The 13,871-nt window shown below is 41.9% G+C and overlaps 1 protein-coding gene across 1 annotated transcript in view; it reads left to right on the top strand.

The window, feature by feature from the left end:
* The window catches only part of ulk2 (unc-51 like autophagy activating kinase 2), a 67,561-nt gene extending 62,280 nt beyond the window's left edge, over positions 1 to 5,281 (top strand). The window contains exons 25-27 of the mRNA XM_080053859.1: positions 746 to 903; positions 1,561 to 1,696; positions 2,305 to 5,281. Coding sequence (XP_079909985.1) covers positions 746 to 903; positions 1,561 to 1,696; positions 2,305 to 2,369 — 359 coding nt within the window. The 3' untranslated portion in view covers positions 2,370 to 5,281. The remainder of the gene's footprint in view (positions 1 to 745; positions 904 to 1,560; positions 1,697 to 2,304) is intronic.
* The last annotated feature ends 8,590 nt before the right edge of the window (positions 5,282 to 13,871 follow it).

The following is a 13,871-nucleotide window of genomic DNA, read 5'->3' as shown; positions in this document are numbered from 1 at the left end:
TCTTTTGGAATATTCTATTTTTATTTTAAATCGATTCATAATTTTCTCAAATCAAATTTTTAAAAAAAACTGAAATTCAGTTATTTTTTATTATTTTTAATGTGTATTTTGCTCCCGCTGGTAATTTGAACTTTAAGTTTCACATTAAAATAGACATAAATAAAAAATGTACTTTAATCTACTTGCCATAATTTGCCACAATGACTCTTGGCACACAGTGGTCTGGAGGAGATGCTGAAATCCTCCTTTAAACTGAATCCAGACTTGATTTTGAATCGGGATTCGTTTTGAATTGTAAAATTGATTTTGAATGGAATCGTTCGTGACCCCAGGAATCGAATGGAATTGTAGAAATGTCCACAAGATTCCCAGCCCTACCAATAATGCTCATTTGAATTTGAGAAAAGAGGGAAGCTGTGCTTCATCAGAATGAGAAAGCTGCTGAAGCTATGTAGAAGTTAGCATTGTGTGTTTTAATTTAATAATCTGCATCTTTCCAAACATTCCAATAGAAGTATACTCCTGTTTATTATACTCATTTCATTTCAAGCCTTTATTGTCATTGTACTTTGCAATCCAACACGCTGCTCCTGCATGGTGCATACAATCAGTATATAAAACGCATAAACAATCCATCATAAAAACATTCAGAGTAGGATAAAGTGTCACTGTGTTAAAGTGCATAGTGTAACATTGCACTAGGGGTCATTTCTGTTTGTGAATCCCTCTCTTGGTCTCCTCACAGTGGTGAAAAGTCTGAACGACCGTTACAAGAGCTGCATCTCTCTGTGCCGGCGCCTGACGGACAAACTCAACCACTTCTTCTCTGACAAGCAACGCTTTGTGGACGAGATCAACAGCGTCACGGCCGAGAAGCTCATCTACAACCAGGCTGTGGAGATGGTGAGGCTCACACACACACAAACAATAGAAATCTCCAGGCTTTAAAGAGGGAGTTCTGCTAGTCATGCTCATTCCCTGTTGGCTGTTTTTTTTTTCCGAAATGCGTTTTAACAAGATGACATTACACATGGTTAAAACATTTTTTTTAATTCAGCTCCTTGGCATTTTACTGTAAACCTTTGAAAAAGCGGAAATAGTTTTCAGTGCAAAATTAAAAGGTGCAAACCAGTATGTAAGGCTCAGTGATGCATACTGCGTAACCCATGTGTACCTTATGTATTTTTCCTGGATGCCTCCTCCACACAAGCATACTGCATGCTTATTGGCTCACTTCCGTTGATGAGATCAACTCCTTTTAGGTATTGTAATTTAGGATTGAACGACAGAGCATCTTTAAATACACAATGGTATATGCCAAAAAGTATTGAATTTCAATACCCAGCCCTAGTTATTAGTAAACTGCATATCAATCTATACTGGTGTGCCTAATGTTAGTGTGTGTGTGTGTGTGTGTGTGTGTGTGTGTGTGTGTGTGTGTGTGTGTGTGTGTGTGTGTGTGTGTGTGTGTGTGTGTGTGTGTGTGTGTGTGTGTGTGTGTGTGTGTGTGTGTGTGTGTGTGTGTGTGTGTGTGTGTGTGTGTGTGTGTGTGTGTCTCAGGTTCAGTCGGCGGCTCTGGATGAGATGTTCAAGCAGACAGAAGACATAGCCTACCGCTACAGCAAGGCCGCCATGCTGCTGGACGGACTATCCAAGATCTTACAAGACCCAACCGACATCGAGAACGTGGTCAAGTGTGAGTACACACTCACTCAGTCACCACCCTATGGGCCTCATGTAACCAACACTGATACACTCATACCAGTCAAATACAGAGTTGAAACCCATCACCCATTGTCTTGTGCCCAGAATTTTCTCTTTGGCACAAACAAAATTCCAGCCCTGTTGTAAGAGTCGTGTACAGATAGTCTGACTGTACACAGGGAACACACTGTAATTATAATGCCTTCATCTGAATGAATGGTGCATTTCTATATGTAACAGGAATCCACTATAGTAAACATATATTCTGTTCACTCTACAATTAGTAATTGCTTCCTATTTAATCAAAAGAAATTATGAAATTTGGACATAAATGAAGCAAAACAGGGTAGCTGTCATTCAGCCAATCTTGGGGTGAGCTGTCTAAAGATCAAACATCATAGTCATGCGTCAGGCTGAAAGGAAGGATTAAACGTTAATGTAAGCATATTGTCACGTAGGTTTACGATAAGAACATATAGAAATATTCTTACTTTAGGCCCACTGTCTCACATTTCTGTCTAGTCACTGTATTCTACCTGAGTGTTGCACTAAGGGCTTCTATTCATATGGTCTTGTTCTGTATATTTTCTTTTCTTGCAGACAAGGCCAGTGTGGACCGCAGGATCTCAGCCCTCTGCTACTGCACTGTCACACTGTACGAGTAGTAGACACACACACACACACAGAGGGGCCACATCCTAAGACTGTTGACCACCATTCTCATCAAGCCGCTGTAGCAGTTCATAGCACTTTTCCTTGGATATATTTCACCTGTATTTATCATCAGTTAGTTTTTTTTTTTTTTTTTTTTTTTTAAGATATTTTTTTGGCATTTTTATGCTTTGATAGTGTAGAGACAGAGTTGAAGTGGGGCAGAGAGGAAAGTGACATGCAGAGAACGACCGCGGGCTGGAATCGAACCCGGGTCCGCTGCTGGCCGAGGCCCATGGGGGGAACGCCCTACCAACTGAGCTAAGGGCGCCCCTATCATCAGTTAGTTTGAATGGCAGCATCACGGACTGAAATGTGACCAGCGACTGATGCGCAAAATCTACAACCAAAGATGACAACGGATCCAGAAACAAAAGACTGAAGCCGGATGTTGACATAATGCATGCACTTTCCAGTGCATTTATTTTCTAACCTTTTAATGGTGAAAACCATCTGATCAACATATATTGAAAAAAGACTAATAATGTCCATCTTTCAGGATATCATTTGTTTTTTTTACCTGATGAGAAAGAGGGCGGACAGAACTGTGAGACGCTGTTTTGGAACGTCAAAAGACTCCAGCTCCCATGATGCAGTTCATCTTTTGTAAATCTTGCTTACTATGTGGTTATTTACAGTGTTTAAGTTGTTATTGCTCTTATTTATTTGTTCAGAAGAACACAGATGTTTGAGTCTCCTGCCTATCTTGAAAACCTCAAGTATTGGAGTGGAAGGAAATGGAAGACATTAGCAAAAGGCTCACGGCCCATCACTGTAACAAATCCACAACACAAACAACATGGACTTTGATATAAAACACAAACTCCTGTTACAGAAAGCAGACAGCCATGTGAGCAAAAGAAAAAAACCTGTAGATTTGTAATTGCTTTGTTTTTTGTTTTTATTGTGTTAACTCAAGCACTTTACTGTGGATTGAGAGGAGGAGACCTGTATCTTTACAAGTTCCGAAGGTAGCAATATGAAACGTACCTACTCTGTGTCCATAATCAACAAGTCTTCAGAACGCATACATTTCCCATAAGGCCGAGGAACCAGGAAAAACTCAGGACAGCCCAAGACATATTGGCTTCAGTTGAACTTCGTGGGCCTGTACTGTCTAATATCAACTAGACGTTTGACTGAGCCACTTTTCTGTTGTTGGCTGATTCTATTCACATATTTAAAGGGGCATGCCACCCATGTTACACATGCAAATCAGTTTATTTGTCTCTAGGAGCAATGCTTCCCTGCTTTCTGACATGGACACGATGACAGATGCGTGCCGTTCTCAAGCATCCATCCAACATCATTTATAAAAAAACAGAACTGGGAAGCTTAGATCGGCTTGGTATCATCGTTTGCATTTGCGAAACAGAAAAATCGATCTGGCAGAGCGTAGTCTGTGTGAAGTAGTTTCCCTTGCTTCTTAGTTCTCTAGGAATGCAACAGACCTTAGCTGACTTGTTGATGATGTTGGTCACAGAGAGGGGGTTGGTGGCTCAGCTCACACTGTCACAAGGTCTGGAGGTCCAGAAGAAGAAGAGCAGAGGTTGAGGTCCTCTGTGGTGGTGACTGGACCTTCTCCTGTCACCACTGCAGTGCTCAGCAAACCATCAGACGTCCACTTCAAAAAACCTGATGGAGTAAATAGTGAGAGTGAATGGTCAGATTACTTGACAAGTTACCATAATAATAGCTTCATTTGACTACAATACTACAGCTGTTTATGTTCTGTCAGTATCTGGAGTGCTTTTTCTTTTTTTAACAAAACTTGATGTTTGCAAACTTGTATATATTTGTATCTGGTGCATGAGATGATTCCTTTCCTCTGTTTTTGGGAGGGGTGTGCGTGTGTGCGTGTGTGTGTGTGCGTGCGTGCGTGCGTGTGTGTGTGTGTGTGATCACATTTTGAGTTGGGGTGGTGGTGTCGATGACACCATCCGATGCCCTGCCTGTCAGTCAAAGAGCACAAATCTTGATCTGTATATAGATGAATTTGATACATTTTATTCATGTCTGCCAAGGGTTTTTTCTAAGGAAACCTAGATTGACACAACAGGGGGTGTGCCAAAGAATACAATATATAACACATGGCAGCTCCAAAATCTTTCCAGAGAACTCTTTCTACCAGGACTGTTCATTGTCCACTCAGTTTTTTGTTCAGTGGGTTTGGTGAAATGTTCTGAAATAAGTGACGTCTTTAGATAGCACACTCATTTGACAAAACATTTCTGATAACTTGATTTCTCAATTTGCACTGCCTTGCATCCACTCAGTCCCTCTGCCTCCCCCCCCCCCCACACACACACACACACACACCGAGTTGCCCGCTGTGCTCCTAACAGTGTATGTACTGTATGTATCTATTAGTGTATATATACACACGTGCACTTGCCATGTGTGCATTAAGGCCAGTAATATACAGTTGATGATGGAAAAGCCTTTTGTTCTCGTGTTAGCAGACGTAGGCCTACTCCTCTGTACAGTTGTGAATACATTCTTTTTCTGTGTAAAAAATGTGTATAAATGCATTGCCAGGCAACCCAGCCGTCTCTGGGCCTGTATTATCTGATGTACTGTTCTTTTTCCAAAACATATCTGGGTTTGAGTCCCCCCCCGCCCCCCTCATCCTTGTCATTAGCACCCTGTACCACACAAAGCCTTTTTTTACTTCAGGGACAAGTTAAGCCCACACCTGACTCTCTGCTCTGTACCATTGTGTCCATGGACTGTAACTGAAGATGGACACTTTTTTAGGTAAAGCATGGGTACCAAGTCTGCATTTTTACCCTGTAGAAGCTGTAGGATCTTGAATGTATGTACCCTGTTGTTTGTCCCTCTCCAGCTTGATGCATTTTGAAGACCCCCTGCCCCCCCCCCCCCCCCCCCCCCCCCCCTGCCGTTGGTCACCACCCTGAAAATGGAACACTTTCCAAGCATCAGTTTTTCAAAGAGAAATGTTAACGTTCTACGTGTGTCTCTCACCAAGGGGTGTGTGTCTCTTTGTTCTTGGAACACAAATACACTTTGTTATTAAAAAAAAGAGAAAATAAAATATCTTGCCGTGTTTTTATTTCTTCAAGCTTGGTGGTGTGTGGGTTTCCCCGATGTTGAGCATGTGGACTGAATATGGATTTGTATTCATATTGTTTGACAGAGTGTTGATGTTATGTACATTTGTGTTGTAGCCTACTTACCTTGAACATGTTGTTTTAAGCCTGGGACAACGTGATATCCATTAGATAGATCATTTCATTTGACTGACATATAAAGGGTTACAGATCCATAACAAAACAAATAGTGTTAGTGTTTATATCATTTCAAAGTGTGACTTTACAAAAGGCAATGTAAGTAGGCATACTCTTCCTTGCATTTAACAATATAAGCCCATTCCTCTTGACAAGCTGACAGTTCCTCTGTCCCCATTTGTAAAGCATGTAGTTTTTAGAATGTCTTTACTGCAATTATCCTCTCAGCCTGCAGGCGTACGGTAAAAGAGCGATGAAGGCTACAGTAACAACCACAATACATTCCTGTGAGACAATTCAAGACCACAAAGTGCAATAGGCGTGATGTCATTTGACCTCATGGGGGACATTTGATTTATTCTGATGTCATAAACAATCTATGTATGTGACATGTCATATGTTGTGGTCGGGCATAGGCCTATGTCACACAGAAAATCATTTTCATAATATCCGTCCATATACAAGTCCTTCTCATATAATTAGCATATTGTGATAAAGTTCAATATTTTCTGTAATGTACTGATAAACATTAGACTTTCATATATTTTAGATTCATTACACACAACTGAAGTAGTTCAAGCCTTTTATTGTTTTAATATTGATGATTTTGGCAAAAAAGTAAAGAAAAACCAAAAATCCCTATCTCAAAAAATTAGCATATTTCATCCGACCAATAAAAGAAAAGTGTTTTTAATACAAAAAAGTCAACCTTCAAATAATTATGTTCAGTTATGCACTCAATACTTGGTCGGGAATCCTTTCGCAGAAATGACTGCTTCAATGTGGCGTGGCATGGAGGCAATCAGCCTGTGGCACTGCTGAGGTGTTATGGAGGCCCAGGATGCTTCGATAGCGGCCTTAAGCTCATCCACAGTGTTGGGTCTGGTGTCTCTCAACTTCCTCTTCACAATATCCCACAGATTCTCTATGGGGTTCAGGTCAGGAGAGTTGGCAGTCCAATTGAGCACAGTAATACCATGGTCAGTAAACCATTTACCAGTGGTTTTGGCACTGTGAGCAGGTGCCAGGTCTTGTTGAAAAATTAAATCTTCATCTCCATAAAGCTTTTCAGCAGATGGAAGCATGAAGTGCTCCAAAATCTCCTGATAGCTAGCTGCATTGACCCTGCCTTTGATAAAACACAGTGGACCAACACCAGCAGCTGACATGGCACCCCAGACCATCACTGACTGTGGGTACTTGACACTGGACTTCAGGCATTTTGGCATTTCCTTCTCCCCAGTCTTCCTCCAGACTCTGGCACCTTGATTTCCGAATGAAAAGTACTTTGGACCACTGAGCAACAGTCCAGTGCTGCTTCTCTGTAGCCCAGGTCAGGCGCTTCTGCCGCTGTTTCTGGTTCAAAAGTGGCTTGACCTGGGGAATGCGGCACCTGTAGCCCATTTCCTGCACACGCCTGTGCACGGTGGCTCTGGATGTTTCTACTCCAGACTCAGTCCACTGCTTCCGCAGGTCCCCCAAGGTCTGTAATCGGCCCTTCTCCACAATCCTCCTCAGGGTCCGGTCACCTCTTCTGGTTGTGCAGCGTTTTCTGCCACACTTTTTCCTTCCCACAGACTTCCCACTGAGGTGCCTTGATACAGCACTCTGGGAACAGCCTATTCGCTCAGAAATTTCTTTCTGTGTCTTACCCTCTTGCTTGAGGGTGTCAATGATGGCCTTCTGGACAGCAGTCAGGTCGGCAGTCTTACCCATGATTGCGGTTTTGAGTAATGAACCAGGCTGGGAGTTTTTAAAAGCCTCAGGAATCTTTTGCAGGTGTTTAGAGTTAATTAGTTGATTCAGATGATTAGGTTAAGAGCTCCTTTAGAGTACCTTTTCATGATATGCTAATTTTTTGAGATAGGAATTTGGGGTTTTCATGAGCTGTATGCCAAAATCATCAGTATTAAAACAACAAAAGACCTGAAATATTTCAGTTGGTATGCAATGAATCTAAAATATATGAAAGTTCAATTATTATCATTACATTATGGAAAATAATCAACTTTATCACAATATGCTAATTATATGAGAAGGACCTGTATATCAGGTCCAAACAAATTCCGTCTGACTGAGACCACAGACCATAGGGGTATAGGCTACTACGAAACAAACTCAACAGAGCCCGGCTCTCTTTTTTTGATCTGGTTCAACATAACACATAGGCCTACCCTCGCTCAGAGCTAACCGATATCACGAAGGAAGTTATCAACCTCTTATGTTGAACGAGGCAGGGGCGCAACTACCTACTTTCTGGGGGGTATGCAGACACACAGCAGGCGCCCCCCCCCCCCCCCCCCCCCACACACACACACACGGCAGAAACAATACTTAACTCACATGCACTGTAAGACTTAAGTAATGGCTCAAAAAGTGACAGGCACCCGAAAAACAGTCAAAAAAGCCTTTATACATATGTAATAACATGTAACAACGGCACTCAGTGCTCAATACATTCTCTGTACTGGAAAATCTGCACAACAGTTTATACTTTATCTAACAATGTTACCACTAAATTGCCTGCTGAGGGCCAACACAGAGGGGATGAGGAGGAGTTTCTTTCCACAGGCCATCAGACTGTTCAACCAGACTGACAAGGTCACTTATCCCACCACCCAATCATTATTATAATTGTGCTCTTTATATAGTTGAATTACAGCCAGACTGGTATATAAGAATTTCACTACGCATTGCCCTGTGCAACTGTGTATGTGACATAAAACTAAACTAAATTGTTACATGTCGTGCCTTTGCACTCGCCCATTTTTCAAGAATGGCATCAAATGAAATAGACCGTGCCACACTGTTTTCGATTGAGATCACTGCTAACTGGGACAAGCGATCATTGCTCATACTCGAACGAAGGTAGGTTTTTATGAGCTTCAGCTTACTGAAGGATCTCTCTGCAGATGCAACCGTCAGAGGCATGGTCAGAAAAACTCTAAGGCAGGGGTGTCCAAACTTTTTTCACTGAGGGCCACATACAGAAAAATCTACGAAGGGCCGGGCCACTTTGCAAAAATAACACATTTATCAGGACATGTAGCTGCTCTGATGTTTAGTTTCATAGTGTCTTCGTAAATTGTAATCCTTCTTCACGGCAACACTTTCCTTGCACACTAAACAGACACATTCCCCCTCTTGTTTATATGCCAATGATACACCCAGTGTTTTCTGCCTTTGCGTCCAATGTCCAGCAGGGTGAAAATAGTATCCAGCCGAGGTCCCGACCCTCCTAGGGGGGTCCGGGGGTATGCCCCCCCGGGAGATTTTTTAAAGTTTTTAAAGTGAAATGCATGAATCTGGTGCACTTTGAGAGGGAAATTAAGAGGCTAAATCTGAAGAATTTTGTATGAAAAAAAATGGAGACACTGTGTCAGATGAATTAGAAGCTATTGGAGAAGGACACATAGATTTTCCATAATAATATTCATTTAAAATAAAATATTATGCAGGGTCCTCTGGGATGGGCTTGTTGCTCTTTTTCTTTTATGGGACATATTCCTCTGTAATATAATGAGTGCATTTAAATTATTTAAAAATTAAAAGCGCCATATTACATTATATTTTTAAAATGTGCCACGGGCCAATCAATCAGTGTTTGACACCCCTGCACTAGTGGGTTAACTGAGAAATGCAAAAAAATAAAAAAAAATAAAAAATAATGTTTTTTTTTTTTCAAAGGGCCATATTACATTATATTTTTAAAATCGGCCGCGGGCCAATAAAAAGCGGGCCGCGGGCCGCAGTTGGCCCGCGGGCCGTAGTTTGGACACCCCTGCTCTAAGGGCTACAGCCAAATTTGGGAACACCAAATCAAGATTCTCCTGTATGAGGAACTGTAACTTCTCAAGAGCCTTGTAACCCTTCAGTAGACGGCTCGCTGGGTATATTTCTTGAATGATATCTCTGGAAACATCACAGGTAGTCAGGGCATATCTGGTAACTGATTCCTCGAGCCCAGCTTGTGTCATCTGCTCCATTTTAGTGATGAATTCAAATTTCTTAGACACAAGCTGAAAATTGGAAAACCTGTCAGACAACTCTTGCAGGACTGTGTCGACAATGACATTGAAAACCATGCACCTAAAGTGCCTCTCGGGTTCCTGTTCTTGATGACCAGTGCTGGAATTGTCATCTTGGAACCTCTTTTGCTTCCTGAAACGTCGCTCTTTGAATTCTGGAGAAACATCCATTTCAATGGCTAGCCTGCGTGCAATGTCAAGTGACTTCTGAAAGCCCTCCTCTTGAGCATAAACTCTTTCAGAGAATCGATCAATCTAATGGCTGTGTCCATTGAGACATCTGCTGCTTGTAGTGCTTTGCTTGCAAAGTTGATCTCTGACAACAAGTTATACCAAATCAAGAGGCACACAAGGAACTCCATACTTACAATCTCTTCAGATAGTGACTTTGCCTCTGAGACTATTTTGCTGTCTGCTGCCACTTCTTCCAGCTTTTCCAGCGCATCTAAAATCCCCCCCAACTGGAAACGTACAGCTTTGACAGAGTCTAGCTTTGCTTCCCACCGGGTGTCACTCAGAGGCTTTAGTGTGATGTCAACAAATTCTGTGAGAATATCCCACCTCTTCACAGAAGACGAAAAGATGGTGTACAATCTTTGAACAGTGGCAAGAAGGTTAGACACTCTCTGTTGGATGAGGCTGCATCGCACAACAAAAGGTTTAGGCTGTGGCTACAGCAGGGGATGAACAGAGCCTCTGGACACCTCTGTTGAATTAAAGCTTGGACTCCCTTGTGAATTCCCCTCATATTTGCACCGTTATCATAACTTTGCCCCCTACAATTAGCCAAATCCAAACCCAGACTATCAAGAACCCCTGTCAGTGTGTCTGTGAGGCCTTTCCCAGTTGAGTCCTTCACCGCAGTGAACCCCACAAAAGACTCCATAATACTGACCTTTTTTTTCTCATCTGTCTGAACACACCGTATGATAACAGAGGCCTGCTCTTGTTTTGAAATGTCAGGTGTGCAGTCCAATTCTACTGCAAAGTACTTTGCAGCTTTGATTTGGGCACAAATTTTACCAAGTACACACTCTGATATAGAATCTAAAAATTCATTCTGTGTGCACCAGGACAGATATGCCGTAGTTTTTTTAGAGGCAGCCTTTCGTAGATGCTCTGCCAGTGTCACATCATATCTTGCAATGAGTTCAAGGATCCCCAGAAAATTTCCATTTTTTGGATTTCCTAACTGTGCATTTTTACCCCTCAGTGGCAGGTTTCTTTCGGCAAGGAACAGTATGCAGTCAATTACTCTTGTCAAAACACTTCTCCAATGTGCCTTTTCCGCAGCCATGGCTCTCTGTAATTCGCTATCAATGGTTTTGCCTAGGCGTAAGCGGGATGCCAATTCTTTCCACATTAGATACGCATTTATGTGGTACCCACTTGTTTCGTGGTGCTTCAGTGTTTTTGATAGACACTGCCAGTTATTATACCCCACCACAAGGCGCGTGTCAGCAGCAGTTTTAGTTTCACCAAAGAGCTTACATGCGAAACAATAGACTCTATTAGAGCTTTTAGAGTACATTAACCAGTCCCGCTCAACTTTTTCGCCATTGGACATTACACGAAAACAGTAGGATTTAGCAAAACACCTGTTACTCTTTTCTGTTCTCGGATATGGCCCATCAGGACATTTCTGTGGGCCACTCTCAACTATATGCTGTCTAAATGAGTCCCCCATTTCCTGTGGTGCAGGCCATTTAGATGGATCTTCTGATCTTGCCCTCTCCTCTGCAGCTCTCTGTTCCTGTTCTTCTTCATCGTCATCTTCACCTCTCTCTTCCTCTCCCTCATCTTCACCTCTCTCTTCAACATTCTCCTCTGTTGCAATTGCCTCGCCATGTCTGCCTGCACTTATTTTCCCAAAAACAGTGAATAGGTTGGTCAGTAGAAATTAAAACCATAATGGGCATCTAGGTGTTTGTGGCCTCACTACTTTAATTATTCCTACCTGATGCTCGCACTGGTCTCCTCTATAGCAGATTCCATCACCAACCTCATGTCTGTCTCCTTCACCCCTTGCCTGTGTTCTCCTCCACTAAGTCATATTGTCAAACACACATTATTTATTAGCTTTGAATAAATTACATATCTTTCTAATGCAATTTTTCCAATATAAATAATATTTAGAAATTAATCACTTGGTATGAAGTGGCTGTTCCTACACTTCCACCTAATATTAGACCAACCTGTCGCCTTCCCCTGTCTTTCCTGATTCTTTCTCCCTCTGTCTCTTTTCTTTATCTCCATCCTCACACCTGAATGACATGAACTGTGTGTTAAAGAGGTTTAAAAAATACAGCAGTCAAACCACATAAAAAAATATGACATTTCATTTTAAATTGTATCCTTATTATTGGATACATACTATATGAACATGATGGACCAAAAACTACACAAGAAAATGTAAAAACTGAGTTTAAAAATTATATTATTTTTTACTGTGGGTAACAAAAATATGTATGCTTTTTTTTAAGCTGGACATATATCATAACTCCGTTTTTACTGGGTCTATTTACATAAAACAAAGACTGGCATAGAGATTGAAGCAAAACATAATAAGCACAAACAAGTTCCTTTATTTTTTTGTCATGATCTGTTATATTGTAACTGATCAGTAAGCTACACAGGTGCAAGACAACACCAGTAACCTGTCGTTTTACTATCAGCTTTTGGCTAACCTGAATATTTGCAACCCTCCTCGTGATACACTCACTCAACTTACCCACTGTCTTTCAACCAGTTTGTAAGGCTTTTTGTTCATGCCCATGCAAGATTTCTCCTTCTCAAGCTTCCTTTTTTTGTTTTGAGCCCCCGAGAGCTTTTTCTTCTGCCTCTCCATGGACTCCGACTGACCGACTTCCACTCCTAACTGTCAGATGACAAGATTCAAACGAAAGCACTCTCGCGCTCCAGCGCGTGCTCGAGGGGGCGCGCACTGGAGCGCGAGAGTGTGGGGAGGAGGGAGCCAAGGGAGCGGGGCGCCTAATCAGTGACGTGACGTGCCTGTGTTATTGATCATATCATTTAAACAAACGTTGTTAAATACCGAAAATGCCGACTTTAAATTATTTTTTTCCCCATCGCATCGGCGCCCCTCTAGTGCGGCGCCCCTATGCGCCGCATATACTGCATACCCCCTTTTTGCGCCACTGGAACGAGGGTTTCGGCTTCAGGCTCTGTGCGCGTCCCCATGAAAGGGGGCGTTTGACCCGTCATTTGACTCTGCTTCCGCACAGACTGGACTGATCTTGTGCCGCTAACTTTACACAAACGGACTGATTGCGAGCAGCTGAGTAAAAAAAAGTGCGTCGCTAACTTCACTCAAGAGGAAGAGTTTGTCAGTCTGAATGATCACAGAACAGCAGAAAACAGAGAGCCGAAAAAAACCTCTTACTGCAAATAAGGAGAGAGTGGAATGTTGTCAGAAAATTGGGCTACTGAATTGATTAATTTATTTTACAGATCGTTCTCGCAGTGCGTAACGTGACATTATAAAGCAATTAAAGGTTGAACTCGGATTTAAACAGTACACCATTTAGCCTAGTTGATAATCCTACACTTAAGAATCTGATTTAAGTCTGACACTGTCCCCTAATGTATAGCATAGCCTATGTGGAAAATCACTTTAGTTTTGGGCCACTGTCCACATCAAAATTAATTTTGATTTTGATTTAGGCTAATAGCCCTTTATTTGCATCTTATAAATACCATTAAAATAAATAGCCTAGATACAAAACCTGTAGTCTGTATTTTCGGGACAAATATGAATCTACTGTGAGAAGCTTAACCTGCGAATCTGCAGCTATGTCCGAACTGTGACAGCAGTCACCTGTCACGTCCCAACTGTAATCGCTACTGATGAAAAGAAAGAAGCCCACAGTGAAATAATGTTGCAACCTGTGATTTTATAGAACGCTTCACTCTTACCGATCCTTAATTAAAAGGAGTTAATCAGGGGCAAGAAATAGAAGAGGTTTTAGACTGGCCAAGTCAATCTCCAGACTCAAACCCTTTAGAGCATGCATGCTACCTGCTAAAAAGGAGACCGAAGGGAGTAACCCCCCAAAACAAACAGCAACTGAATGAGGCTGCGGTGAAAGCCTGGAAAAGCATCACAAAAGAAGAATACAAAAGTTGACAGGCTTGATGCAGTTATTACAAGCAAAGGATT

The sequence above is a fragment of the Ammodytes marinus genome (genome assembly GCF_949987685.1).
Source record: "Ammodytes marinus genome assembly, chromosome: 3".
In the NCBI taxonomy this organism is placed as follows: domain Eukaryota; kingdom Metazoa; phylum Chordata; class Actinopteri; order Uranoscopiformes; family Ammodytidae; genus Ammodytes; species Ammodytes marinus.
The sequence above is the reverse complement of the archived record's forward strand: the minus strand, read 5'-3'. Positions and strand labels throughout refer to the sequence as shown.